At 38.4% G+C, this 27,599-nt stretch overlaps 2 protein-coding genes across 7 annotated transcripts in view; both read left to right on the top strand.

Moving 5' to 3' along the window:
* Nucleotides 1-19,272, top strand: part of LOC127448458 (myc box-dependent-interacting protein 1-like) — a 34,760-nt gene extending 15,488 nt beyond the window's left edge. For 2 of the 6 annotated variants that reach the window (XM_051710988.1, XM_051710987.1), the window contains exons 2-20: nucleotides 5,053-5,133; nucleotides 5,250-5,304; nucleotides 6,170-6,264; nucleotides 7,078-7,173; nucleotides 7,261-7,368; nucleotides 7,535-7,627; nucleotides 7,796-7,881; nucleotides 11,538-11,613; nucleotides 11,790-11,845; nucleotides 12,052-12,096; nucleotides 12,626-12,698; nucleotides 13,479-13,601; nucleotides 15,026-15,100; nucleotides 15,286-15,303; nucleotides 15,859-16,092; nucleotides 16,383-16,436; nucleotides 17,168-17,230; nucleotides 17,347-17,448; nucleotides 18,019-19,272. In XM_051710988.1, the coding sequence (XP_051566948.1) occupies nucleotides 5,053-5,133; nucleotides 5,250-5,304; nucleotides 6,170-6,264; nucleotides 7,078-7,173; nucleotides 7,261-7,368; nucleotides 7,535-7,627; nucleotides 7,796-7,881; nucleotides 11,538-11,613; nucleotides 11,790-11,845; nucleotides 12,052-12,096; nucleotides 12,626-12,698; nucleotides 13,479-13,601; nucleotides 15,026-15,100; nucleotides 15,286-15,303; nucleotides 15,859-16,092; nucleotides 16,383-16,436; nucleotides 17,168-17,230; nucleotides 17,347-17,448; nucleotides 18,019-18,120 (1,635 nt within the window). In that variant the 3' untranslated portion in view covers nucleotides 18,121-19,272. The remainder of the gene's footprint in view (nucleotides 1-5,052; nucleotides 5,134-5,249; nucleotides 5,305-6,169; nucleotides 6,265-7,077; nucleotides 7,174-7,260; nucleotides 7,369-7,534; nucleotides 7,628-7,795; nucleotides 7,882-11,537; nucleotides 11,614-11,789; nucleotides 11,846-12,051; nucleotides 12,097-12,625; nucleotides 12,699-13,478; nucleotides 13,602-15,025; nucleotides 15,101-15,285; nucleotides 15,304-15,858; nucleotides 16,093-16,382; nucleotides 16,437-17,167; nucleotides 17,231-17,346; nucleotides 17,449-18,018) is intronic. The other 4 variants (XM_051710990.1, XM_051710989.1, XM_051710991.1 and 1 more) reach the window with 4 other exon arrangements.
* A 1,398-nt stretch (nucleotides 19,273-20,670) lies between these two features.
* On the top strand, nucleotides 20,671-27,562 carry LOC127448457 (solute carrier family 23 member 3-like). The gene is made up of 12 exons (XM_051710985.1): nucleotides 20,671-21,137; nucleotides 21,376-21,512; nucleotides 21,606-21,676; nucleotides 22,373-22,446; nucleotides 22,719-22,900; nucleotides 23,628-23,712; nucleotides 24,377-24,560; nucleotides 24,858-25,108; nucleotides 25,265-25,370; nucleotides 26,766-26,933; nucleotides 27,045-27,140; nucleotides 27,221-27,562. Exons 1-12 carry the CDS (start codon nucleotides 21,000-21,002, stop codon nucleotides 27,478-27,480), a joined length of 1,752 nt encoding a protein of 583 aa, XP_051566945.1. The 5' UTR covers nucleotides 20,671-20,999; the 3' UTR covers nucleotides 27,481-27,562.
* The last annotated feature ends 37 nt before the right edge of the window (nucleotides 27,563-27,599 follow it).

Here is a 27,599-nt window from a genome sequence, read left to right as displayed (position 1 = left end):
AGAGTTAGATATGTCAGTGGCTCATTCACATTTTGAATAGCAAACAACCCAGTTCACTAGAATGCATTGATTCGCCTGTTATTGATAAGCAATTGATCTGATGCATTAACAGATTTGAAAAGATGCGCGAGCTCGCTGCTTATTTGATTGCAGCGAAATGGTGGAGCTACAGAAACAAGCAGAAAAGCCGCGCGTTTTGCATTTGTGCGTTCGCTTGACGCGTGAATACCACAATTGTCAAGTCTAGATGTATTTTAGGCTTAAATGAATCTATTTTTGCCTCTGAACTTTTGCACTGAGCTAGAATGAGATGATCGCAGCTGCTGGCCCTGATCCTTTATTACATTTTCAAATGATGCTGCGGCCTGACAGCAATAAGCGTCTGTCACATTAGCAAATACTACAAGATGTTTCTTGAGAATACTTTGGCTCAGCTGCCCTTATTTCCATCACGCACTTTGTCAGAAGTGTCCTTTAAAGCTCTCGACTGAATAACAAAATCATATTAAGAGGACTCTTATTAAGAGGGATTGTTCAGCCAATAATGAAAATTATGTTGTAATTATTCATTACTCACTCGTGTTGTTTTAAACCCGTAGGGCTTTCTTTATTAATTTGAACAAGAAAGGAGTTTATGGTATGATTATGGTACAGTAACACTTTACTAGAAGGTTCCATTAGTTATTGCAGTAAGTATTAGGAACAAACAATGAACAATTTGTTTTTACAGCATTTATTAATCTTTGTTAAGGTTAGTTAATAAAGTTACAACTGTTCATTGTTAATTGTTACTAATGTTAACATATACAGCTTTTGATTTGTAAAAATATTAGTAGGCATATATGTTGAAATAGCATTAACTAAGATAATGTACATGTATTATTCATTGTTAGCTCATGTTAACTAATGCTGTTAACAAATGGAACCTTGTTGAAAAGTGTTATTGGCAGAATGTTAGCCATAGTCACCATTCACTTTCATTGCATCCCCCCTCCCCCATACAATGAAAGTGTTGTCCAACATTCTGCCTACCTAACTAACTAACTAACAATATTTGGTTCATCAGTTTATGATAAAATAAATAAATAATAAAAGCTAAGAAGAATTATTATAGCTAATTCTCTCATCATTTACTCAACCTCATGCCATCCCAGATGTGTATGACTTTCTTTCTTCTGCAGAAGACAAATGAAGATGTTTAGAAAAATATTTCAGCTTTACTCCATATAATGCAAGTAAATAGTGACCAGAACTTTTGACCCCCAAAAGCACATAAAGCAGCATAAAAGTAATCCGTAAGACTCCAGTGGTTAAATCCATATCTTCAGAAGCGATATGATGGGTTTGGGTGAGAAACTGATCACAACTAAAATCATTTTTTACTGTAAAATTCTCCAATTTTACTTCCATATTCCTCTTTTTTTTTTTTTTTTTTGGCGATTTGTTTACATTATTTATTTACAGTAAAAAAGGACTTAAATATTGGTCTGTTTCTCACCCGCACCTATCATATTACTTCTGAAGACATGGATTAAACCACTTGAGTCATATGGATTACTTTTATACTTTATGTGATTTTTGGAGATTCAAAGTTCTTGCCACCATTTACTTGCATTGTATGGAGTCCTACATAGCTTATTATTATATTTGTTTTCTACAGAAGAAAGGAAGTCATACACATCTGGGATGGCATGAGGGTGAGTAAATGATGAGAGAAATGAGAAATTATTCATTTTTGGGTGAACTATCCCTTTAAGGATGTATGTGAGATAAGAATGTGGCTTATTTATTTCACAGCAATCCTTTTTTTGAAGGCTGTTTTGAAGGCAAAGTTGGCCACACCAAATATTATTTTAGCTTTTTTTATGTTTACTGGTCTTTGTATGATGTTAATTGATAAATGAAAACTATTTATGGCATTAGTTTTGAAGACATCCTTACTATGCTACATTTTTCACAAGTGCCTAAAACTTTTTTAGAGACAGACTGTGACATTAACCCTCCCCCCCTTTACAAGGTGAATCCTGGCACCTAAGGATGGAGATGGGCAGGAGGAAACAGGGGACCATAGACCGGGGTAGAGTTAGGAGGTCCGGGGGGTGGCCTCAGGGCTGGGAAGGGATCCAGAGGTCTGGGGGGTGGCCTCAGAGCAAGGAAAGGATCCGGGGGCCTGGGAGATGGGCACAGAGCAGGTACAGGAGGACTGAGAGGCTGCCACAGAGCAGGGACAGGGTCAGGAGGCTTGAGAGGCGGAGCCATGGAAAGCAGAGCCGTGGAAAGCTTGAGGGGCAGAACCAGGAAAGGCGGAGCCGTGGGAGGCTCGAGGGACAGAGCCACGGAAGGTGGAGCCGTGAGAGGCTCGAGGGGTGGAACTGGGGATCTTAGTGCCCGGAGCATAGCCGAAGGCTCGAAGGACCCTGGTGAAGCCGAAGGCGGAGGAAGGGCCAGGGTACTGGACGGAACCAGAGTGTCCATTATACTGGCTGGAACCAGCGGAGGGTGAAGGGTATTCAGGTTGGGAATCAGGGTGGGAATAAAGTCCAGGTCTACCAACTTGGCGAATGCTGGCTCAGGGGCGGTCGAGGCTACAGGCACTGGGACGTTCGAGGCTACATGCACTGGCTCGGGGACGGTCGAGGCTACAGGCACTGGCTCGGGGACATTAACCGTGGCAGGCGTGGGCGCTGGCTCGTTAACCGTGGCAGGCTTGGAGGGAGGAGCCGTGGAAGGCTTGGAGGGAGGAGCCGTGGAAGGCTTGGAGGGCGTCCACTGTGGGAGGAGATTCAAAGTCCTCATCCTCCATACCCACAGTGAAAGGAGTGCCGCAGAGCTGCAGAGCCACCTCCACGTAGTCGGCGATCGTACAGTGAGGACCCGACGGAGGCATCAGCTCCTTCAGTGCACTATTCAGGCCAGCCCTGAAGAAACTCACCAGAGCATGGTCATCATAGTGCACCAAATTCACGAGATGGAGAAACTCACGCATGTGATCCTCAACTGGACGATCTTCTTGTTCGAGGAGGAGGATGGCTACTGCAGGCGGTAGATCCATTTAGTTAGGTCAGTCCTTCTGTAACGTTGGGTTGTTGGAGTGGAAGAGAGGAGAGGAGACACAGGAGTACATACTTTTAAGTCTTTTAATAATAAATGCTGGAGTGGAACAAACAATAAAGCTCAACAATAGTAATCGCTGGAGTGGAACAAACACTGGAGTGGAACAAATTATACATCACAAACTAACAACACAACATAACACTTCAAGGACTGACAGGGAATGAATAAAACAGGAGGGTATTTATACAAACAAAGGCCGATGATGAAATGGAGGACAGGTGAGGATGATAGGGAACAGATGGAAGTGATGAGGGCAGTGGATTCTGGGAGATGTAGTCTGGGGGAAAACTTCAAAATAAGAGTCCTTGAAAAATAAGAGGGAGACAGGCTCTGATAGAGTTGTGTCGGAGCACCGAGGCCCTTTTACTGAATAAAAAGCAGTTGATTAAGAAGCTGGATTCAACCTCATCTTTCCCTGCATGCTGTCTCATGAGCGTGCTGGAAAAAGCACTTGTGTCTCATTCTGTTGAACTCCGAGCATCTCAGGGAACCGAACCGCGGACGTCACAAGAGCAGCTCTCTTGAGAGCTTGTGAAGATGAACCACTTCTCGAGTGCTCTGATGTGCACGCCGTCTACAGAAGCTTGCGCCAAACTCCCGTGAAAATATAAACAAGGTATAAACGTATTAATTTTGTGAACGCAAAGCGCTCCAGTTTCACGTAACGGCCATGTAATGTCAAATGTCCGTGGTCATTGTGGGTTTATTCAAGCAGTGTTAATAACATGCCGTGAGACAGAGGAGATGCCCTGCTCTATTTCTGTGGAGATGATAAAATGCAAGAAACAGAATCTCAAAGTCTTCCTTCACGAGAAATAAGGGCTTGTGAGTTAATCAGAGCCTTAAAATAATGTGTGAAAGTGAAGAATTTAAGGCAGAAATATTTTACTATTGCATAATGTAATATAATATAATATAATATAATATTCTATACAGGTTAGCTGGGTTACAAAAGAAGCAAAAGAAAACAAAACATTGAAAAAGTCCAATGGATCAAAAGTAAATCGGACAAATAAGAGAGATATATTTTAGCTATTTAGACATATTTTGATAATAAAAATATTATTTTAAATTTTATACTTTTATATTTGACTGTCATTCATACATTTTTGAAGCCTGAAAAGGAAATCATATAATAAAATAAGGGTATATGACCCAAGCCAAATTTGTATAAATGACTTTTTTGTGTGCATGAAGCACACATAGTGAGTTTGTATGGTAATTAATTGTCATATTCGTGAAACACCTAAAACAGACAATTAATCGTCATAATTGCAGTTATTTGTTTGACAATTAAATTTCAAACAGTGACAACAGCTTGTATCATTATTAAAAATTTGATTTCATGACATCATATAAATTGATAGAACGTAAAATTTGTACATTTTTAAAAAGCTAAAATAAAAAAAATAAAAAAAAATAAAAAATTATAATATACTATATTGCGTGAATATATATGAAGAGGCCCCCTCTCTCAGTTTGCTTAATATATTTTTTTAGTTACGTTATGCTGACATGTTGTCAAAAGTCTGGTGAGTAAAAACAAAAATGTACTTGCCAATGACGATTCTTTCTCCAACATGATCGTAGAGGGTTGTAATAGCACTTTGATTCTTCACTATATGGTCTGTGCAGATGTGCTGCTTCTAGTCTTAAACCGTGGTGGATCATTGATTTATATCAAAGAATATACAGATATCCTGGTTTAACCTATATAGGTTTTATTGTGGAAAGAAAACTCTCTCTGTGTAAGTGCAATTTGTTTGTGGTTTATCACTATACATTCCCAAACAACATGTTTTCCTCTTCTGTCCTTCAAGTCAACCTTTCAAAAACAGCCTGTGTGCACTGCTAAACAAACAGACTGGAGAAATAACAAGCCATGTGTTGTCACAATACTGGACGAATATATGCAATAATATGAATGTCTTCCGTTAGGTTCTCCAAAAGCTTGGCAAAGCCGATGAGACTAAAGATCTGGCATTTGAAGAGGGTGTAATCAACTTTAACAAACAGCTGGTGAGTAATTTTCTTTTCTTTTTTTTTTTTTTTTTGAAGCAATATAAGCATTGAAGACACTTTCCTGTTTCATGCCATTGGTGTCAATTTAATCTCTTCCTCGTGTGCTCATGTAGGTTGAGGGTACCAAACTGCAGAGAGACCTTCGAGCCTATTTGGCTGCTGTGAAAGGTGATTATTAATTGGCTAAAATATGCACATAAATACAGTATATATGAATTGCACTTAAAGCAATAGTTCGCCCAAAAATTCAAAATTCTTTCATTATTTACTCACCCTCATGCCATCCCAGATGTGTATGACTTTCTTTCTTCTGCAGAACACAAATTAAGATGTTTAGAATAATATTTCAGCTCTGCAGGTCCATACAATGCGAGTGAATGGTGACCAGAAATCAGAAGGTCCAAATATCACATAAAGTCAGCATAAAAGTAATCAAAACGACTCCAGTGGTTTAATCCATATAGTCTTCTGAAGCAATTCAATCGATTTTGGGTGAGAACAAACCAGAATGTAACTCTTTTTCCACTGTACATCTTGCCATTAGAGTCTGTAGGCATGATCATGATTTCAAGCTCAATTACACTTCCTAGTGCTTGACGCATGCGCTGAGCGCTAGATGGCGCAATAGGAAGTGTAATCAAGCTTGAAATCATAATTGCTGTCAAGATTCATAGTGAAAAAGGAATTTCATTGTGGTCTGTTTTCACCCAAAACAAATTGGATTGCTTCAGAAACACTGGAGTCATATGCATTACTTTTATGTTTCCTTTATGTGATATTTGGACCTTCTGAGTTCTGATCATCATTCACTTGCATTGTATGGACCAACAGAGCTGAGATATTCTTCTAAAAATCTTCATTTGTGCTCCTCAGAAGAAAGAAAGTCATACACATCTGGGGTGGCATGAGGGTGAGTAAAGGATGAGAGAATTTTCATTTTTGGATGAACTATCCCTTTAAAGAAATGTCATTATTTACATGCTTTATTGTTTTCCTCTTCACTTGCTGATACCTTTCTCTTGATTTCCCTCAGCAATGCATGAGTCGTCTAGACGTGTCTACGAGTGCCTGGATGACATGTATGAGACTGATTGGTATGGCAGAAAAGATGTGGACTCCATCTGTGAGGTTATTGTTTGATTCATACAGTATGTCATTATCAGAGAATAATGTGCTTTACAGTCTCAGAATACTTAAGGACTAAATGGAAGCCACCATTGTCCAAATCTGCACTTAAAAGAAAGAAAAAGAATATTGCATACCAGAAAATTTGGTTCCCCTGAAGCGAAAAAAAAAGAAAAAAAAAAAGATAAAAGCTTTGTAAAAAAAAAAAAGAAAAAAAAAAAAGAATGTTCTTACATTCTTTCTTTCTTTCTTTCTTTTCCAATGAGGCTCTTTTTAGTGTCTTGAAGAATGATATTGAATCCCATTACTCAATGATTAAGTGCAAATATGAGGTGTCAATTACATTATCTCATTGTTTTAATTCAACCCCATCTGTCATGTTACTATGCTTTCATAACTGAAAAAATATATATACAGTACATGTCCATAATTTTCTTTTGATTTCTTTTTTCTTTGAAAGGAATTTTAGTATTGCATTATAGGAGTGGGGAAACAGATGGGAGGTAATTCAAGGGGTTTTCATTTAAAGTATTTAGACTCATGTTTATCTGCATTGTTTAGTCTTATATTTAGTTTATGTTCATGTGAATGCAATATAGTTTTACAGCACAGTAATTACAACAAAGTACAATACCAGTAGTAGTGACACTTGATCTAGAATTAGCTTCCATCCTTCATAGCTGTACAACATTATAGATTCAGCTGCTTTATAGTTAGATGTTTGTTTGTACATGTGTAGGTTTGCAATTGAATTTCTTTATAACAGTTTTGTACCATCCTGATCTGTAGTCTCTAACGCTGTATGTTTTATAACAGGACTCGGATCTCCTCTGGACAGACTTCCATCAAAAACTGGTGGATCATGCGCTTATATCCATGGACACTTACCTGGGCCAGTTCCCTGACATCAAGGTACAGAGATCACATGATCAGAATGAAAGCGTTGACAATATTACATGCTATGATCCTCTTTTTTAATATCTGTATAAATGTTTGCAGGCCCGTATTGCAAAGCGTGACAGGAAGCTGGTGGACTACGACAGTGCCCGACACAATTTTGCCGCGGTAAACAAAGGCAAGAAAAAGGAGGGGATCAAGATCACCAAGGTAAAGGACAGAAAAGTTTCCTTTTCAAGAATTGTCTAATGCCATGTGATTTCTTCCAGTCATGTTGTCTTTTCATGTTGTTTTTTGTTTGACTCTGTAGTCAGTGCATATGTGTGCATGTGTGAGTGATGTTTATTTTTCATGGTCTCCCTTGTTCTGTATGTAGCCTGCTTCTCTGCTGGAGAGGGCTGCTCCAGGCTGGGCTCAGGGGATCCTGTCAGCCCATAACGTGGCACAGACCAGCCTCTCCAGGAGTCAGGTGACAAACTCTGTTAACTGAGTTCTAACAGGCCAGTATTTTGATTAAAAAATAAATAAAGGTAAAAATGAAATTGAAGTCCTTGCACTTTTTGGGCCAAAATTATGACATGAAACATTCATCATGTTTTTGTAGTGCTATTTAGGTCAATTGGTTTTGTGTTTATAGGCAGAGGAAGAGTTGGAAAGGGCACAGAAGGTGTTTGAAGAAATCAATATAGATTTGCAGGAGGAACTGCCATCACTGTGGAACAGGTGTAGTTTTATATAATACTGTTGATTTTACAATATGGAGACTGAAATAACCCATATCTGCAATTCCACTGAGTCAGACTTTTGACAAGTGGCATATAGTCTGGTCCACATTGTCCACATAGCTTGTTCTAGCTCAGAAGACACAAGTGTTCAATTAATTTACACTTTAGATTTTTAAATCTGAAATTGATGATACCACAATCAAATAATTGTGCAACAGTCTCCTTGAATGGTAGACAACACCCAACATGATTACATGGGAGGTCGACATATTTTATCAGATACTTCAGGTACCCTAGGATCACCTAGGATTGGCCACATTATGCTGACTCTGACATGCGGCATCTCCTTCAGACATTTTTGCATCGGCTCCAGCGTGTTAACCTTCCCTTGTGGCTTGGGCTGCTAGCATCACCATGACAACTGTCCCGCCACGGTGGTCCACCGGCGGTTTTGCACGTGACGTAAATATATCAGCTTACATAAAAGACCTTGTGAAAACTTGAAATAAATTCCTCAAATAATGTAATTTAATGAGTATATTAAAGTATTAGATCCTTAGTGACTGTGTTGTGGATGGTTCATCCTAGGGACGTATTCATTTTACGTTTTTTTTAGAGACTTCTTGATTTTGCGCAGCATTGCGCATTGTTATGGTAATGGCGTATTCACAAGATACACATTTAGCGTGCAACTCAGGCCAAACATACACCACGACTGATCGAAAATAGGTGTATCAACTACTCATCCATTCGTTACAGTCCCGAAATTCCTTCACAAATTCATGCACAGGAGAGTTTATTGGTGCATGTCAACAAAAAACATAAAAGAAAGGGCTCGCACCTGTTTATGCGCTCTATCTTCATTGCAGATTCAGGTAATAATATTATATTTATGCTGTTGATATTGCTGATTAAGCTCATATATACACCAATCAGCCACAACATTAAAACCACCTGCCTAATATTGTGTAGGTCCCCCTCGTGCCGCCAAAACTGTGCCAACCCGCATCTCAGAATAGCATTCTTCTCACCACAATTGTACAGAGTGGTTATCTGACTTACCGTAGACTTTGTCAGTTTGAAACAGTCTGGCCATTCTCTGTGGACCTCTGTCATCAACATGGCATTTCCGTCCGCAGAACACCGCTCACTGGATGTTTTTTGTTTTTGGCACCATTCTGAGTAAATTCTAAAGACTGTTATGTGTGAAAATCCCAGGAGATCAGCAGTTACAGAAATAATCAAACCAGCCCATCTGGCACCAACAAACAAGCCATGCTCCAAATCATTGAGATCACATTTTTTCCCCATTCTGATGGTTAATGTGAACATTAACTGAAGCTCCTGACCCGTATCTGCCTGATTTTATACACTGCACTGCTTCCACACGATTGGCTGATTAGATAATCGCATGGACGATTGTTGGTGCCAGATGGGCTGGTTTGAGTATTTCTGTAACTGCTGATCTCCTGGGATTTTCACACACAACAGTCTCTAGAATTTACTCAGAATGGTGCCAAAAACAAACAACATCCAGAGAGACGCATTGTTGATAAGAGAGGTCAACAGAGAATGGCCAGACTGGTTCAAACTGACAAAGTCTACGGTAACTCAGATAACCGCTCTGTACAATTGTGGTGAGAAGTATAGTATCTCAGAATGCTGTTCTGAGATGCGGGTTGGCGCTGATTTGGCGGCACGAGGGGGACCTACACAATATTAGGCAGGTGATTTTAATGTTGTGGCTGATCGGTGTATATACTGTATAACTGTTTGAAAATAGGTGATTAAAAAGCGCTTCATTTTACCGGGGATCAGCCCTCTCATCTCTCAACATGCAGCTCGATCCTCAGTTCAAGTTCAGCTGTTCAATTTCCATTGTGCATACACATCGTTTGCAGATCTTAGTTGTAATATTATATTTATACTGTTGATAGCTTGTTAATCTCATATATACAGTACATGAAAATTCTAAAATAAGTGATTAAAAATGCGCTGGGATCAACCGGGGATCATCTTTTTAACGGGGATCATCTTTTTAACGGGGATCAACTCTTTACTGGGGATCAACACTTTCATCTCACGACATGCGGTTTAGACTGGAAAATTCCTCATAATGCTATGACTGGATCATTTGAATAAACAAGGTTTTATTGGACAAGGTTTTTGTTCTTCTAAAACATTGTCAGTGCATTGGTAATATCCTGAAGTGTTGTTTATATCTCGTCATATTTTCGTCAACAATGTTTGAATTAAAAATGTTTAAATTATCCTCATGACCCAGTGTTTGTTAATGGAATCAAACAACACTTGAAACATTTTTGTCTGTAATTTTGTTGACGAGATTAACAACGCATTCTGGACATGTATTCAGTGTGGCTGGAAAGCGTCTGACAATTGAAAAGCTTTCAGTAAAGGTTGGACTGAACTATTTAATTACTGTCCAGCTGTTTAGTCATGTTTAGTCGTGATGAATATTGGAGTTTAACCATGTTAAAGGGTAAGTTCACCCAAAAATTACAATTCTCTCATCGTTTACTCAACCCCATGATATACCAGGTGTGTATGACTTTCTTTCTTTACCAGAACGCATTTGAAGAAAAATAGAAAAATACCTTATCTCAGTAGGTCCTTAAAATGCAAGTGGATGGTGATCAGACTTTTGAAGCAGCAAAAAGAACAGACAGTCAGCATAAACGTCATCCATACGACTCCAGCGGTTAAATTAATGTCTTCTAAAGTGACATGATCGCTTTTGGCGCAAAAAAGATCAATATCTAAGTACTTTTTTAACTCTAAATCATGCTTCCGGTCAGCAGTGGTAGCCGTGTGTGACATAATTGCGTTGGCATGTGAGGCACGCAAGAACTGATGCACGTGCGACACAACCAGAAGAGCAGCGTGGAAGAACTTGGTTCGGATACCACATTGAAACCTGCAAGTAATTTGCATAATCAGTGATGAGCACGATTCTGAGGTTGCATTTTACTCCACTGATAGTTAGGTTTGGGTTGGGGGGTAAAGTTGATAAAATATGCTTTTATCTTCGCTGTATTACTGCCTGTACAGCTGAAATCAACTCGCTTCACAACTCACTTTTGGCGCACCTCCGTGGACATTAAACCCATAAAATGGAGCTTACACTTGCCCATATGCCCAACAAAACGTACTGCTTTGGCCACTTGGGGCAGTGTTTCGAATTTCAGTAAGCACAGACCAATTTTAGCCAAAGAAAATTCCACCAACTGTTTCCGATTTCACTGTGAGATCAGTCTGCAACACTTAAGAAATTAGTGAAAATGTGTGTATCCGTTATGGTCAGAATCTCTGTCCATCCAACAGTTATAAGTACTGATAATTTCACAGACATTCCTCTAAAAACAAAGCAGAATATACTGTTTACTTGCTACGAAGTGCCTCAAATAAGATTCTGAATACTTTTCAAAGATTCAGTGCCATGAATCTCACAAACTTTGGCAAATTCAGTGATTAGTTCTTCCATGTAAGCATTTACCTTGTGAAAATGAGTTAAAAACCTTTGCAGTCAGATGTTTTGTAGTTTTTGTGTGCAGTATGCATCAGATGGGCCATTAGACTGGAACTGTATCTTCTGTCGCTTTCTGGAATGCTGAAATAGTCTCTGCTCTCTTCCAGTCGTGTTGGCTTTTATGTGAACACATTCCAGAGTGTGGCTGGTCTAGAAGAGAAGTTTCACAGAGAAATGAGCAAAGTAAGTAGTCCAATGCAACACTATTACAGTAAATGATAGCTTGTTGATAGATGTTTTGTATAAAGATTAAATATTCTCCTAGCTGAAAGTATGAAAATATATTGCTGATAGTAAAATATGAAGGAACTAACTAAATGAAAGTAGTCATATGGTCCATTTTCATATTTTTCTAACAGATTAATCAGAATCTGAATGATACGCTGGAGAAGTTCGAAAATCAAGATATGTCCAGGTCAGTAACATTTATATGAACAATGTACATGCACACATTTTCAGTAATATTTAGTCTAATCCTAAACTGCGTTTTCTGTACATTTTAAACAATCCTGATTTGAAAGATGTCTAAACTAGATGTGCACATGGCTATTAGTATAGTGTAATTTCACTACACATAAAAATAAATAAATAAATGAACAAACCCCAACACCACTCTCACAGAAATACAGGTAGCCAAAGGGTGAGGATGTCAGAAGCCCAGAAGAGGTAACAGCGGTAGCCCTGCAGTGCTCTGTGTGTTTGAGGGTTTGTGTGTGAGTGCATGTGCTTGTGTGTGTCTCTGCATTCCCTCCTGAAGCTTCTGCGCACCTTCAAGTGCTGCCCACTTAGACAAGGTTTTGTCTTGTGCAATATGGAATCTTTGTCAGTGCCGTCTACAGCCCTGAGCCTGTAGGTGCTACACAATAGTAACTAACCAGCAATAGTTTTGCATTCTGCCATTGTGTGTTTTAGATGATTCATTCACAGTCTGTTTGAGTTCACTGCATGAGTAAGAAATGAGTTTCCCCAGGAAGCAACTGTGTCTGGGTCTGCATGAATAATTGTTATTTGTTGTTTGTACTATCCTCAGTGTAGTCATGATACAATTTTTGCTTGGATGTATAACAGTTAGGCTTCTGGTACACACCGGTCATTTTAGACTAAGGCTTGCAGTGCGAAGCGTTGGTGCTTGGATTGAGCCCATTTTATGGCCATGTTACTGTACTGAGATCAGGATCTATACTTTATGCTTCAGTGACAGACCGCAAGATGCCAATCACACTTTGAGTCCAGGAGCACAGCCGGACATTCCAAAATCACCATCTAAGGTAATGTATGTGTTTAGAAATCACTGGTGTTATAGTAACACCTTATAGTAACAGTCAGTGTTTCCTCTCATTTTTGTTCTTGCTGAGCAAAATAGACCCCCTATTTGAGGGTGTTTCGTTTTAGACAGTAACTAAAAACACAAATAAAAATATTTATTTTTATTGCGCATATTTAGGCGAACTATGCCAGGACCGATTGAATATTGGTAAGTTATTTAGAGGCCTAGATATAGGCCATATTGTTATTTTTTACTGATTTATTTGTTTTTCAACACAACTTGAGAAAAACTCACTTGATTGTCGAGATCACAGGAAAACAGTAATCCTCTGTTATAATCCATATGTTTGGAAAAATTCATTATTTACAGTACGTTTGGTGCCGCTATGAATTTGAAATTTCCCTACTGTGAACAATCAGCATTGCATAATTCCACCCAAGCTTTCAAACAGCTTCAGTTCCATAATAAAAATCAAAGGACATGCGGAATGGCTCCAGTTGAAACTGCTTCACTGCTACACTAATTCAAGAAATTGCTACCTTTTTTAGTCTTATCTCCATGCATTTTTAGTCTGCAGATTTCATTTTGGTCTGAACAGGAGCTACATCAGCAGTGCAAGGTGTGCATGCAGCTTAGTGGGAGCATTGGTTGCAGGATACAGTAACTGTGCTGGCACCACTAAACAAAATGACAGCGATTTCTCATCACTGTCTGTGTGAACATCAGTGCAAACTGTGTTAGCAAACTCTAAAACATATTTCTATTTTATGTGTGTTTCCAGCTACGGCCCGCTGTTCCTCCACCTCCTAAAGTTACTCCATCAAAGGACCTGAAGCAGGAGAGCATTATCAATCTCTTCAATGAGGCTGCCACTCCAAAATTCAGTGTCACCTCGCCAACACAGGTAAGCAGGATTTTCTTCTCTTTTCCCCCTCATTTCCAGGCCAGTGCTGCTAAATATGAAGATACCATGAGTTCATGACTTTGACTGTCTTAGTACATTATAATGGCTTCCTCTCAAATTGTTTTGCCTGATAGTCACACATTTTTCTCAGATGTGGTCTTAGGGTAACCTGTACACCACAGTCCAAAGAAAGCGTGCGTGCTGTTAAACAGCAGCCGGTTATAGGGATAGTTCACCCAAAAATGAATCATTTACTCACCCTCATGCCATCCCAGATGTGTATGACTTTCTTTCTTCTGCAGAACACAAATGAAGATTTTTAGAAGAATATTTCAGCTCTGTAGGTCCATACCATGCAAGTGAATGGTGGCCAGAACTTTAAAGCTCCAAAAATCACATTAAGCCAGCATAAAAGTAATTCTTAAGACTCCAGTGGTTAAATCCATGTAATCAGAAGCGATATGATAGGTGTGAGTGAGAAACAGATCAATATTTCAGTCTTTTTTTTTCTTTTTTTTTTTTTTTTTTACAAAGAATGCAATGCATTTAGAATGTGAATTGCCAAAAACAAAAGAAGAATGTGGAAGTGAAAGTGAAAGTGGAGATTTATAGTAAAAACGGTTTCAATATTGACCTTTCTCACCCACACTAATCATATAGCTTCTGAAGATATAGATTTAACCGCTGAAGTCTTATAGATTACTATTATGCTGCCTTTATGAGCTTTTGGAGCTTCACAATTTTGGTCACCATTCACTTACATTTTATGGACCTACAGAGCTGAGATATTCTTCTAAAAATCTTCGTTTGTAATCGGTATGTTTGTGTGTAAAACTAATCGCTAATTAAAACTTTATTAACTTTAACAAATCACTTCCTGTAAACACTGAATGCCTCACATCGCTGTCGTGTGATGTCATCACGTTGGCGCGTTCATGCGAGAATTCAGAAGTTCTGCTCTGTTTACCACAGAGGAACGTACTTCATGCGAGAGTTTTAAATTTAAACAACTACAGAGAGCTGCCGGAAGTGCCAATTTAACGTTTTTAACTAGTGATTTGTTTTTTACACAAACATATCGATTCACTTCAGAAGACATTACTTAATGCTGCCTTAATGTGCTTTTTGGACTGTCAAAAACTGGTGTCCATTCACTTGCATTGGATGAAGCTGAAAACCTGGGATACTTTCCTAAAACTCTTAAATCCTGTTCTGATGAAGAAAGTAGGTTATATACATCTTGGATGGCCTGAGGGTGAGTAAATTATCAGCAAATTTGCATTTTTGGGTGAACTGTTCCTTTATCTAAACATTGCCAGATGCTAATACATTTCTGGTGCCCATGAACTTGCTGCCCATGAAGCACTTACTGAATAAAAAAAAAAAAAAAAAAAAACATTATTGTTCTCCTCTTTTTGTGTCAGTATGATGCTCCCGCCACTGCTAATCTGCTGGACATGGACCTGGATTCACTTCAGGCTGCCACCACCCCAACACAGGTCTGTCACAACTAAAGCATAATTAAAGCAATTTAAGAATTTACAAATAATTACTGTACAGTACAGTAAAAATTACAGTGTATTTATATTCGTAGAAATGGAATATCATTGTAGAACACCTCTTAGTCAAATGGACAAATCTAGTTTGCCCAGTCATTAATTATTCTTAATCTGCTTTTTGGCAGACATGGGATTCATGGGGGGTGAGTGTGCTTTTAAATATGTTCACTCTGGTCTGCACTGACGGAAATCACCTTTCCTTTGTAATTCAAGTGGATTCTCAAGCTGTTTTAAATTATTTCGCTAATTCTGAAATACTTTTATGTCTTCGGTGAATAATAGCCATGTTATTCCAACTTATTGAAGGGCAGAGAAAACAAGTTCAAATGGTTAGAGAAATCAATCTCCCTTTGTCATGCTTTTGCAAAAAAAAAAAAAAAAAGAAAAAAAAGCTATTCCATAAAATGTCCTCTCACTTCAAAGCTGTCCTGCGTAAGCTGTAAAGTTGGTAAATGTCTGTCTGTCTTGCTTTAGCACTAACTGCCCATGATATTTATGTTGCATGATGTTCCACTTCCTCCACTATAGCACAGGACAACACTGTGTTCAGCGTAGAAATGCTCATCTGTCTTTTACACTCTTTCTGGCTCCTCATTTTTCCTCCACTTCGAATGATCCTTGGTCATGCTTTTCCCTGGCTCCCACATGCCCCCCACACCCTCACTGCCCTACTTACCTCATTCCCCTGCCACATGTAGCAAGCAGAAAAGGAAGCTGAGGTGCCCCAGACATGGGACGATGATGGTACCCAGCCTGTGGGCTCTAGCTGGGGTGATGAAGGTACTCAGGCTACCTGGGATGATGATGGTAGCCAACCTGTGCATGCTCCGGCTGCATACCCCTCCTGGGATGATGATGGCTCTCATCCTGTGCAAGTGAATGACAATGATTCTGCCCAGCAGGCCCAGGGGTGGGACGATGATGGGGCTCAGGTACAATTTTCATAGAGCTAGATAAGAGGAGCAAACGTGCGCTTGACTGAGGGCACACTCCTATGGACACTACTAAATAGGTGCACGAAGATGCTTAGCATGGCTGTTGGGAGAATGCTGATGACAGTGGTAGTAGCATTAGTTGTAGTTGTAGTAATAGATATAGCTGGGCATAATTAGCACTTTTTTGTTCTCTCTTTCAATTCTTGGCTCTCTCATTATATTTCACTCTCTTATTCCTCAATCTATATTGGCTCTCCTATTTATCTCCCAATCTTTACCTTTTATAGGCCACAGAAGGTGCAACTGCTACAGAAGTAGATGCTGCAACAGGAGCTGAAACTGTAAGTGTCTTCCATATGTTCAGATATGAAATGCTACAATTGTAATTTTAAATACAGGAACAGTTAGAATCCAAAACAGTCAGCCACCAAATCTAAAGCAAGAGGGGACAAAGGACAAAGCAGGGAAAATCCAGGCAAGAGACAAAAAAAAAAATATATATATATATATATATATATAGATAGATATATAGATGTATATATATATAGATATATATATATATATAGCAGGGCACTTTAAAGGGAAAACAATTATGATACTTTAAGGTCATTCCAAAAAAAGAATTTCCATTGAGAATGACTTAAAAAGTGAGTTCAGAATGACCGATATCTTGGGGCCCCACACCTTTCAACCCTCTGAAAATGTTCGACAAATTCTTAGAAGGGGATATGGCATAGAGATGATCACTTTTGAATGGAATGCACCCTGAAACTATTAAAAAAAGTTGCTCAGAATATGTATTTAGGCTAGGGCTCCCTCCCTATGACTGGAGGAGTAGCTACAAACTTGGAACTGCAAATTGGAGGAAGATTCATGGTGGGTGTAGGTGATCAGACATACAGATCGTAAGGTATAGTTAGGGTCTCTTCAGCCTGACATACACTTGGCCACACTTGCATTTTCTTGTTCTGATGCTAGTACCTCATATATTACGTAATACATATGTACAGTACATAGTACATACCAAATATGTGTTTCTGTTGTGGTATTTGCATTTATATTTAAAATCCAGACAGCAGAGTCAACCATTGAGAGCCCAGAGAGTGTAGAGATGCCGGAAGCCTTCCTGTTCAAAGTGAGTGCAAAAATATGCTTTAATTTAACTGAGACTTTTTTTTTTTTTTTACTTTGTCTGTTAATCACAATTTTAAGCAAAAGAAGTGAGCCAGAGATGTATTTGTGTCAATATAGGTGAAAGCAATGCACGACTATGCTGCCAATGACTCTGATGAGTTGGAATTGAAGGCAGGAGATGTGGTGTTGGTGGTGAACTTCGATAATCCAGATGAGCAGGTTAGTAGAAATTTTAGTTTTGACCATTACTAACCCAAAGGATCACAGAAGTGTTATATACCATTTTACAGAGACTCTAAATCAAGCTGAAGTTCTATAAACTAATGTACAATACTATAATGTTAATTATTCTTCTAAAAGTCCCAACTGGTTCCTTTTGTTAATTGATTGCCATATCTTTTGTTAAAGTTGCAGTTTTAATTTCTGTGCCACTAGTGGCACCGAACAGATTTGCAAAAAGGTATGTTTCCAAACAGGTTTCCCAAACACTCCCCTTGTCGTCCCGCCCCCAAAACCAAACCATTGGTTGAGCCAATATTACTACATTGGCCTGCTTGAACAAACAGAGAAAAAAATCACTTTTTTTTTAGAAATCAACCTACAAATAATTTACATATAATTTTCTCTGAACATTTGGCTGCAATTGGAAAAAGTATTCTAAAATAAAATAAGTTACACACAGCAGATTTAATTAAATTAGATGCTTTTTATGGCAGAATTCATAGAAGTTAGTAAATGAAAGTTATTGTGCTGTATCAAATAAATGAAGGCAGCATTGTGTGTTTGCAGGATGATGGGTGGTTGATAGGAGTCAAAGAATCTGACTGGATTGAGTCTAAAGGTCATGGGAAGAAAGGAGTCTTTCCGGAAAATTTCACCCAGAGGATGTGAGAGCCTGGACATCAGCCTGATCTGTGACACTTCAACCCCTGGCCATTCTTTATTAATCTCTGTTACTCACATTCTGAACTTTCCTTGAAATTGCAAATATGGAAAAACTTACACCAACAAATGCAGACATACACCCACAGGCAATCTGTTGGTTAAGTCTGTGGAAGTTGTTTATATTGTTGATAGGTTAGTATTTGTATTGTTTTGGGTGTCCTCACCATGGCTCGAATTTGTCATAGTGTAAGGACTGTATGAAATTGGATAAACCTCTTCTTTGACAAAAGAAATGTGGCATTCTGTTACATTGTTTTGCATTTTTTAATAGAGGTAAAGCTGTTTCACCTTCCAGTGAGTTCCATACCCAAAGTTAGGAAATAGTCCAGTTATTTGCTTAAAATATTTTTAGACTAGATGCTATTAACCATGTCCCATTTTGTGTAGAAATGTTTTGAAGTCATATCCCTAAATCACATATCCAAAACCTAAAAGATGAGCTCTCAAAATGTTGAGGAAACTGCTAATCCATGTGGTCTAATACTGAGCACTGTTTAAGCTGTATATATATTGCTTAAAGGGATAGTTCACCCAGAAATGAAAACTCTCGCATCATTTACTCACTCTCATGTCATCCCAAATGTGTATGACTTTCTTTCTTCTTCAGAACACATGAAGATTTTTTGAAGAATATCTCAGCTCTGTAGGTCCATACAATGCAAGTGAATGGTTGCCAAAACTTTGAAGCTCCAAAAAGCACATAAAGGCAACATCAAAGTAATTCACATGACTCCAGGGGTTAAATCCATGTCTTCAGAAGCAATATAATTGGTGTGGGTGAGAAACAGGTCAAAATGTAAGTAATTTTTTTTTACCATAAATCTCTACTTTAACTTTCACTTCCACATTATTGATCTTTTTTTTTTTTTTTTTTTTTTTTTTTTTTTTTTTTGGCGATTTACATTCTTCGTGCATATTGCCACCTACTGTTTGCAGCTGGTAAAAGGTGGAGAGCTGAGATATTTTCCTAGAAATCTTAATCTGCTGAGCTCTCTTCCGTGGAAATGGAATTTCACTACTCAGTGTCAAAGATCTACCAGCACCATTTTTCCTGCATGTTTAAATCAGTAACAAAAAAAAACAAAAAAAAAGTAAAAAGTAAACTGACTAATATTGTTAGAGTATATTGTACTTCTTATTATGCACTCGTTCCTTAACACACAGTATGCAGTCAATGTCCACATTGTATGGATGACATATTTAACCCCGGACTCTTGCTCAGGTTAAATTTTAATGAACCTGCGTGCTGTGTCTGAACCTCAGCTTTACTGTATACACAATATTGCCACAGCCATTTTTTCTCTGTGATTATTATTGTACTTCACTGTGCAACTCAAGTCATGTACAAATAATGTGTCTGCCTGTCATTCAGTGAAATAGGGTTTATATTCTGTGAAGGAGAACTACTGTCAAATGCTCTTTGTTTTTAACATGTAATGCAATAATGTCTGCACAAATCTTTATTTCTTTATCAAATGTATCCACAAACGTGTGTCAGAGATATTGGCATTTTGTGATTTGAAAAAAGGGGTGGATATTAATGCTCACAAATGTTAGTTTTATTATGGTGCAACACTCAAAAGTGATTCAGAAAATGCATGATATGTATTCCGTCCTCTTACCCTGTATTTATAGTTTTATTTTTGTATATTGTGAGACAAATGAGAGTCTATGTGCCATGAATTCTGGCTCACAATTGGGGTCTTACCTTGGTCTTTTCATGTTGCAGTCAGAACTTATCATCAACATCACAGCAACAAGAGCAGAGCCTATTTATAAGGACTATAAGGAAAATGTTACAGCAATATTGTTTTACCAGTCAACTGTTTCTCTGAATGAGAACTTGCCACGCTTCACCAGTTTTGAAGCACGCAAGTGTGTGTTTGTCTGCACGCCTGGTTTTTGTATTCTTTACTGGGAAATCAGTGTGATCTGTATAGAGACTGAGCACTGAGTTACCTAAACTGCCAATGCATCTTTATTAAGCTCTCGTGCAATCTCTTGATTAAAATGAGAAGATATGTCCTCCACCTATGCTTAAGCGCAATTACAAGGTTTGCTAGTGTTGTTGCATTTGTAGCTGTGAACGTTGTGTAGTTTTGTTGAGTTCAGTCACTAATGATTTTCTGAACATATCTATATTTGTGGTTAGTGTGAATATGAAAGGGGTAATGCTAAAATCCATGAGCAGTGTGTCATTGTGTATTAACTTGATGTTTTCTTGCTGAGGTGTATTGGGAGACCAGGGCCACTTTATGCCATTATAAGCCATGAGTGCAGTCATTCTGCAGTCCTGTATCCTGCTGACAAAACAATGCTAATAAACATGGATTTAATTATGCATTATTTAATCTTGTGTGTGTACCATACATTAAATGTTGTTTCTCTGTTAATCCACTATATATTGGTGTCTATGTATACAAATTTACAATTTAAAATATTACTGTTGATTATTACAGTTGACCGTGTGGTCAAGCACAGGAATGTGAACTATGAATCATATGACTTTTTTTTTTTAAGTGTATTTACAGCTTCTGGACACTAGAAAAGACCTGTGGAATGCTGCAGTGAAGCCTTAGATTTTTCCTGAAGTCATATCAGCTTCTGTTGCAATCATCCATTGTTATTTTAAGCCAATGGGAAGGTAATGATTAAAAGCAGTAATGCTGATAAAAACTGCATGTTGTATAACTCGAGTCAAAGGTCATCATGTGAGTTGGGAACAGGGAGAGAAAGAAAGAATTTAGCTCACATTGTAAACAAAGACATAGCCCTTGTAGGCCACTTACAGTAGCATATTAATAAAGAAAGAGAAGGGGAAAACCATGATGAGGACTGGTGGATGTAAAAACCTGATGACATGCAAGGAGGAACCTTTGGACCCAAAAAAGGCTGGAAGGATACAGAGCCTAGAAGTGGATTGCAGTCCCCCATTATTGCTGAATTTTGCTCTTGCACTGCAAGTAAGTATTTTTTCATTATTATTTCATACATAGTAATACAATTATCTGTCTAGTCAGGATGATATATAAAAAAATAAAATAAAAACATGCACTTTAGAGCTTGCATGGTTCACAAATTAGCACTTATAAAGTCATAATGAACTGCATACAGTACCTGTATATATACAGTAGAACCCAGAGCAACTGTATTGAAAATAAAACAGAAAACAAATCTATTTTGTTATTTTTCTCCATGTAGCATGTGCTGGTACTGTCCTCCTTGTGTGCCTTGGTTGTGGGTACACTAATTCAGGAAGAAGGCAAGGAAAGAATAGTGGCCTTTGTGCTCTTTTACTCAGGCATATCTACACTACTGCAGAGCTACATTGGATCACGGTAAGATTACCATGACTCACATTCTGTTCCCTACCATACAAGATTATGTAGTTGTATCTATAGTGTTAAATCGAAAGTCACCCCTGTCCACAGGTTGCCACTGATCCAGGCTCCATCCCTGGACTTTCTCATCCCTGCCATAGCCCTGCTTACCACACAGTCAGGTGAGAATTTTCCTTTCCAGAATTAAGATGAAAAAAATAAATAAAGAATGTAAAATGTATTACATAATGATTATGCGCATTATATATACAGTACTGTGCAAAAGTCTTAGGCACATTAGATGTTTCACAAAAAACATTTGTCTTAAGATAGTTATTTTAGATCCTCTGCTTAGAGTGACAATAGGAAATATCAATTTTAGATTTCCAATCATTCCTTTTGCAAATATAATTGAATAGAAGAAGAACATGGAGTCCTACAACAGATGGTATGGCCTGCACGGAGCCTGGATCTCAACATCATTGAGTCAGTCTGGGATCACATGAAGAGACAAAAGCAATTGATACAGACTAAATAGATAGAAGAACTGTGGGAAGTTTTCCAAGAAGCTTAAAACAACTCTGTCAACAACCAAGAAAAACTGTGCACAAGTGTACCTACTGTAGTAGAACTGGTGCTGTTTTAAAGACATAGGGTGGTTACACTAAATTTTGATATTTTATTGTTTACTGCAGTTTGTAAGTTAATTGATAAATAAAAATGATTTATGGCATTATTTTTGAAAACATCCTCACTATACATCATTCTTCACAACTACCTAAAACTTTTACACCTTACAGTATACAACTAAAAAAATGTACTGAATGAAATGGTCTCCATTTTTTCCAATTCACGCTCATTGTTGTATTGTTTTGTAGGGACTCCTGAAGCCTGCAGGGGACAGTGTACTGAGCCAGAGGAGACTGTGGCCCCAGCACACCCAATAAGAGAGGTAGAGCACAGTGCTGTCCGTGGTGCTGAACATTCAGACCACCCCTCCACTATCTCTCAGAATTTTCCACAGTAGCACACAATAACACCACCTCCCAATTATTAGGCACATTTAAGATCTTCTAAAAGTTTTTTTTTATTATTATTTTTTTTATTTGGAGACAAATATTTCTTGGTCATCTTGTTTGTGTACGCTCTTCCATTGAAGCATATTTATACATTTGCTATACTCTTTGTATGTGTGTGTGGGTTGGTGTGTACACATGTATGCAGTTGAGAGGCATGACTGTAGTTACAGGTATGGTACAGTTGGCAGTGGGTTTGACTCATCTGAGTGGGTTTGCACTAGGACACTGTGGACCATTAGTCCTGGCCCCACTCCTCTGCATGCTGGGTTTCTCCATCTACAGGGAGGCAGCTCTGCTTTGTTCCGATCACTGGGGCATGGCTGCACTGTAAGAACTTCTCCAGGGGTCTACGTGTTCATATTTTGCTTCACTTTCCTTTTTTATCTTAAACTTTCTGTTCAATGGTAGAAATTTGTTAGATTAGTTATTTATGAATTTGGTGACTTAATTCAAGCTATAATTTATCAGAGCATGGTGTGTTCCCTTGGAATCGAACCCATGACCTTGACATTGCTAATGGAATGCTCTACTAATTGAGCTATAGGAACATATACAGACAGCAAACAAGCACTGAAACAATGTTTAGTTAACGTTGATGTGTCAACATTAATGTCATTGAATCCACGCCACAATTTGATATTGGTTCTGCATCACTTTTGCTGAATCAACATTGAAATTTCTACAAAAATGTATGTACATTTCATTGAATCAGTGTTACAATCTGATGTTGGTTCTTCATGACTTTTACATCCTCAGTTAATGTTGAAGCAACATTATAATTTCAACAAAAATTCAATGTTAAGTCATTGAATCACTGTTCACTGCATCACTTTTGCTGAATCAACATTGACATTTCAGCAACAAAAGAATCAATGTTATTGTCACTGAATCAGCGTAACAATCAAACGTTACTGTGTGCTTACTCAATAATTTAAGATTCATTTGTAAAAGTTACTGAATAGGTTTTTTTTGTGAACTCAGTGTGCAATCACACAGATACATATACACCAATAAATACAAATTATGTGTTTTGTTTGCTTGTTTTTCATTTCAGAGCAGTTGTTCTTACAGTGATCCTGTCTCAGCACCTACACTCTTTTCTGCGGCTGTCTGTGTTTTCAGTATGCAGGAGACTCTCTGTGAGTAGAGCTGAAATTTGATCAACATCAAGGGATGTTGCTCAAATTTAGGATGACTTACAATGACTTTGGGAGCCATTGATGCAACAGTCTTTTCTAATTTTGTGTTAGATCTTCCACAAAAGAGAAGTTTACTTTACTTGTTCTCGCTAAACCAGTCTAACACACATAACCTCAGTCATGATTTATGGGACATCCTGTGTTGCACTGGTAGTAGAGCTCTTTTACAGCTTTTAACCTGCAGTACATTAGATTGATGTTTTGCCTGTAAGAAGATTAGACCATTGATCTGGGCAAAGTTTCCCAATGAAGACGTGCCTTGTGTTACAGTGATCTTTGGCTAAAATGTTCTTAATTTAATATGAGGTTGAATGTTGTCAGTGGTGATGGGAAACAACTTGAGGCTTTTTATGAGTGATCGTAAGCTTGCATTTGAATATTGCTTTTGGGAAATCCTTACTGGTGTGGAACTGGACAGTGCCTGACTGTCTAGTTATTGCTTCTGTCCATTTGAGTTTGAGTATATGTATTTATGTCTCCCTGTTTGTGTATGTCTGTGTCCATTCCAAATAACCCCATAGATTTCCCCCATAATAAAAAAGAAATACATAAAAAATGCAATAATGCAAATATTGTTCCTGCTCTTTGTATCCATCCGGTGTAGGTACTTCTGTCTGTGATGGTGACGTGGGGTGTTTGTGCTGCTCTGGTGCAGTGGGGACATGTCCATCTTATATCTGTGACCCAGATGCTCTCAACAAAGAGAATTCTAAATGCCACCGTCATTCATTCATCTGACATCACCTTTCCTGATGACTCTGCACCCTGGCTGGACTTCCCCCTTCCTGGTATGTGTGAAAAGTCAACATTTTTTCACTTTATCTGCAATTGAATACTATCCAGTTTTGGCATTCATCAATACATTCTGTCACATCTACTGTAGTCCTACTGGATCAAATTTCAAGCATGTAGTCTTTGTTTATTTCAATCTGTCCCTACATTTATTGTAGTTTTTAGGTATTAGCAGTGGTCCTGCAATATAAAACATATACATCTTCATGTCTGACTTTTTGTCATGTACTCATTTCACTGTTTCTTCAAAGAGTATGTTTGAATTACATCAAGTATTTCTTGTGTACTTTCAGCTTCAGCACTCCCCCTGCTGTCTGGAAAAAGCATTGCAGCAGGAGTGGCTGGAGGCCTGTCTGCTAGTATTAGCTCTCCAGCTGTGTATGTGGTAGCAGCTCGGCTCCTGAAGGCTCCAGTGCCCCCAGCACATGCCTGTAACAGGGGCCTGTGTGTGGATGGACTAGGAAGTCTGCTCGCTGGCCTAATGGGGGCGCCAGTAGGACTGTGCAGCAGTGTGCCTAATGCATGTGTTATCGGACTCAGCCAGGTGAGACACTCCATGAAACCAGCAGTGTGAGTTTGTCAGAAATTATGAACTCTGTTACTGTTTGTTGTAACATCTATTCTTTAGTTTCATCATCAGCCTTATGTTGTCGTTTTGTGGTGCTAATGCACACTGTTTCTTTTTCTCTCTCTTTCTCAGTCTGGGTCCCGGAGAACAGTGCAGCTTGCTGGGGTGTTCTTGTTAATTCTGGGTGTGTCTCCACAGCTTGCTCAAATACTCTTCTCAGTCCCTCTGGCCATCCATGGTGATCAACCTTTTATATTTTACTGCTGTGCGATGCAACATTGATCTCATTCTCCTTACAATATCTTTGTCTCTTTTTTGATTTCATGATACTTTCCATCTTTGTAACTCTCCCATCCCTGATACTTTGCCTCTATGTCTCTCTGTCTTTCTTAACTAATAACCATGTGTTGGTTCTCTGCAAAATACATAAACGCTTTTTGTACTGGATGTCTTGTATGGTGCTGCTGAGAGTTTACAGATCCCTGATCAGTCATTACTGTATACCAATGATCACTCAGTATTTGCTTCAAGACATAAGCAATTCACACATATTTTTCAGTTGTAATGTACCCAACTTTGAGCTAACCATAGCTCCACTCTTTTCCACAGTGGTAAGCTCTAAAAAAGCAACAACAACATGACAGAAAGTCCTCTAAATCCCATAACAGAACAATAAACACTAACAAGTCTCCTACTTGCTTCATTTTGTGTGTAAATACATTAAAACACAATTTTAAAATTGACTCTCCCAATCCAGTCCCATGCAAAGCATGCTGGGAACTAGAAATCCCCTGCCTGGTTTCAGCAACACATTGATGCAACAAATATTATTCACATAGTCCCAACACAATTGGATTAAAGCATTAGTTCACTCAAAAATGAAAATTCTCTCACGATTTACTCACCCTCCTTGCATCCCAGATGTGTAAGATTTTTAGAAGAATTTCTCTGCTCTTTTGGTCCATTCAATGTAAGTGAATGGGTGCCAAATGTGAAGCTCCAAAATCCACATAAGAGCAACAGAAAAGTACTCCAGACTACTCTGGTGGTTAAATCCACATCTTCAGAAGCGATATGATAGCTGTGGGTGAAAACAGATCAGTATTGACTTACTCCTTTTTAGGTGATTCACATTCTTTGGGCATATCGCCCCCTACTGGGCAAGGGGAGAATTTATGATTAAAAATATGACTTAAAAATGTATCTGATTCTCACCCACACCTATCATATTGTGTCTGAAGATAAGGATTTAACCAATGGATTACTTTTATGCTCCCTTTATGAGGATTGTGTTACTTGCATTGTATGGACCTACAGAGCTGAAATATTCTTCTAAAAATCTTAATTTGTGTACAGCAGAAGAAAGAAAGTCATACACGTCTGGGATGCCCGGAGGGTGAGTAAATCATTCAGATCAGAATTTTCATTTTTGGGAGAACTATCCCTTTAAGGTGGACTGGTGACATCTACACAATATAATTATGTTCTCATCCCAAGCATAAATATATTACGTTGATTTATTAAGTGTACTGGTTTAGTATTTTCAATAGAGCTGCTTTCCCTTTTTTCAGTGATAATCATAGATGATAGTATATATAAAATTATTTGCTTACTTGGGTTTGTTTTCTCTCAGGTGCTATGCTTTGCGTGACCTACGCACTTGCCATAGGAACAGGCATAACTTATTTCCAACATGCCGATGTGGACTCAGGACGCAACATTTTCAATATCGGCTTCACTGTGTTCATGTCAGTAGCACTGCCACGCTGGTTCAGTCTTCACTCAAATTTTATCCACACAGGTATGTTATAACGCACAATGTGTAAGAGTAAATTTTCCTCAGAGGTTCATGTTTACGTTACTCTTAATCATTTGGACGTGTATTTGATTGCATGCATTTTCATCCTCTTAGGTGCACCCAGTGTTGATGTTCTTCTCCAGTCTCTTTTAACCTTACCCGTTTTCTTTGTGGGGGTTTTGGCTTTTCTTCTAGAGCACACTGTGTCAGGTAAAGCAACGGAGGACTACAAACTCAGTCAACACTATCAATAAAGCACTGAATTTATGTATATGATTTTTTGCATTTAGGAACTTTGTCTGAGAGGGGTCTTGTGCGACATGAAAGCACAAAGATTCTCTCTCTCGCTGATCAGCAGCAAGGATACAGCCACAGCCCAGACGGCATATATGACCCACCTTCCTCTGTGATAAAAGTCCTGAACCTGCCTGGTTTAAGAACTATCCCCTTCTGTGCCTGCAGAATCCCACCTGTTGAAGAGGTGGTAGTAACAGTAGCAGAGATGTCTAGCTTGTTACCTGACAAGGATGCTGGTGTTGGCAGCGGCTGAATTGCAGCTCAATCCGTCTTGTATTCAAGTTTTCAAATTGTATTTAAATGGTCAAATGCTTTTTTTAAATGGCCAAAAACTGGTTTGTGTGTTTTTACTGTATATATTGTATTATATAA

Source organism: Myxocyprinus asiaticus, chromosome 11, assembly GCF_019703515.2.
Source record: "Myxocyprinus asiaticus isolate MX2 ecotype Aquarium Trade chromosome 11, UBuf_Myxa_2, whole genome shotgun sequence".
Taxonomy (NCBI): Eukaryota; Metazoa; Chordata; class Actinopteri; order Cypriniformes; family Catostomidae; genus Myxocyprinus; species Myxocyprinus asiaticus.
This window is presented reverse-complemented; position numbering and strand designations above follow the sequence as displayed.

Excerpts from the sequence above, each read along its gene's own strand:
- LOC127448457 (XM_051710985.1), top strand. The coding sequence starts at position 21,000 with ATGATGAGGACTGGTGGATGTAAAAACCTGATGACATGCAAGGAGGAA. Across the intron at positions 21,513-21,605 it reads CAGAGCTACATTGGATCACG|GTTGCCACTGATCCAGGCTC; the intron begins GTAAGATTACCA and ends CCCTGTCCACAG. Across the intron at positions 22,447-22,718 it reads CAGCACACCCAATAAGAGAG|TTGAGAGGCATGACTGTAGT; the intron begins GTAGAGCACAGT and ends ACATGTATGCAG.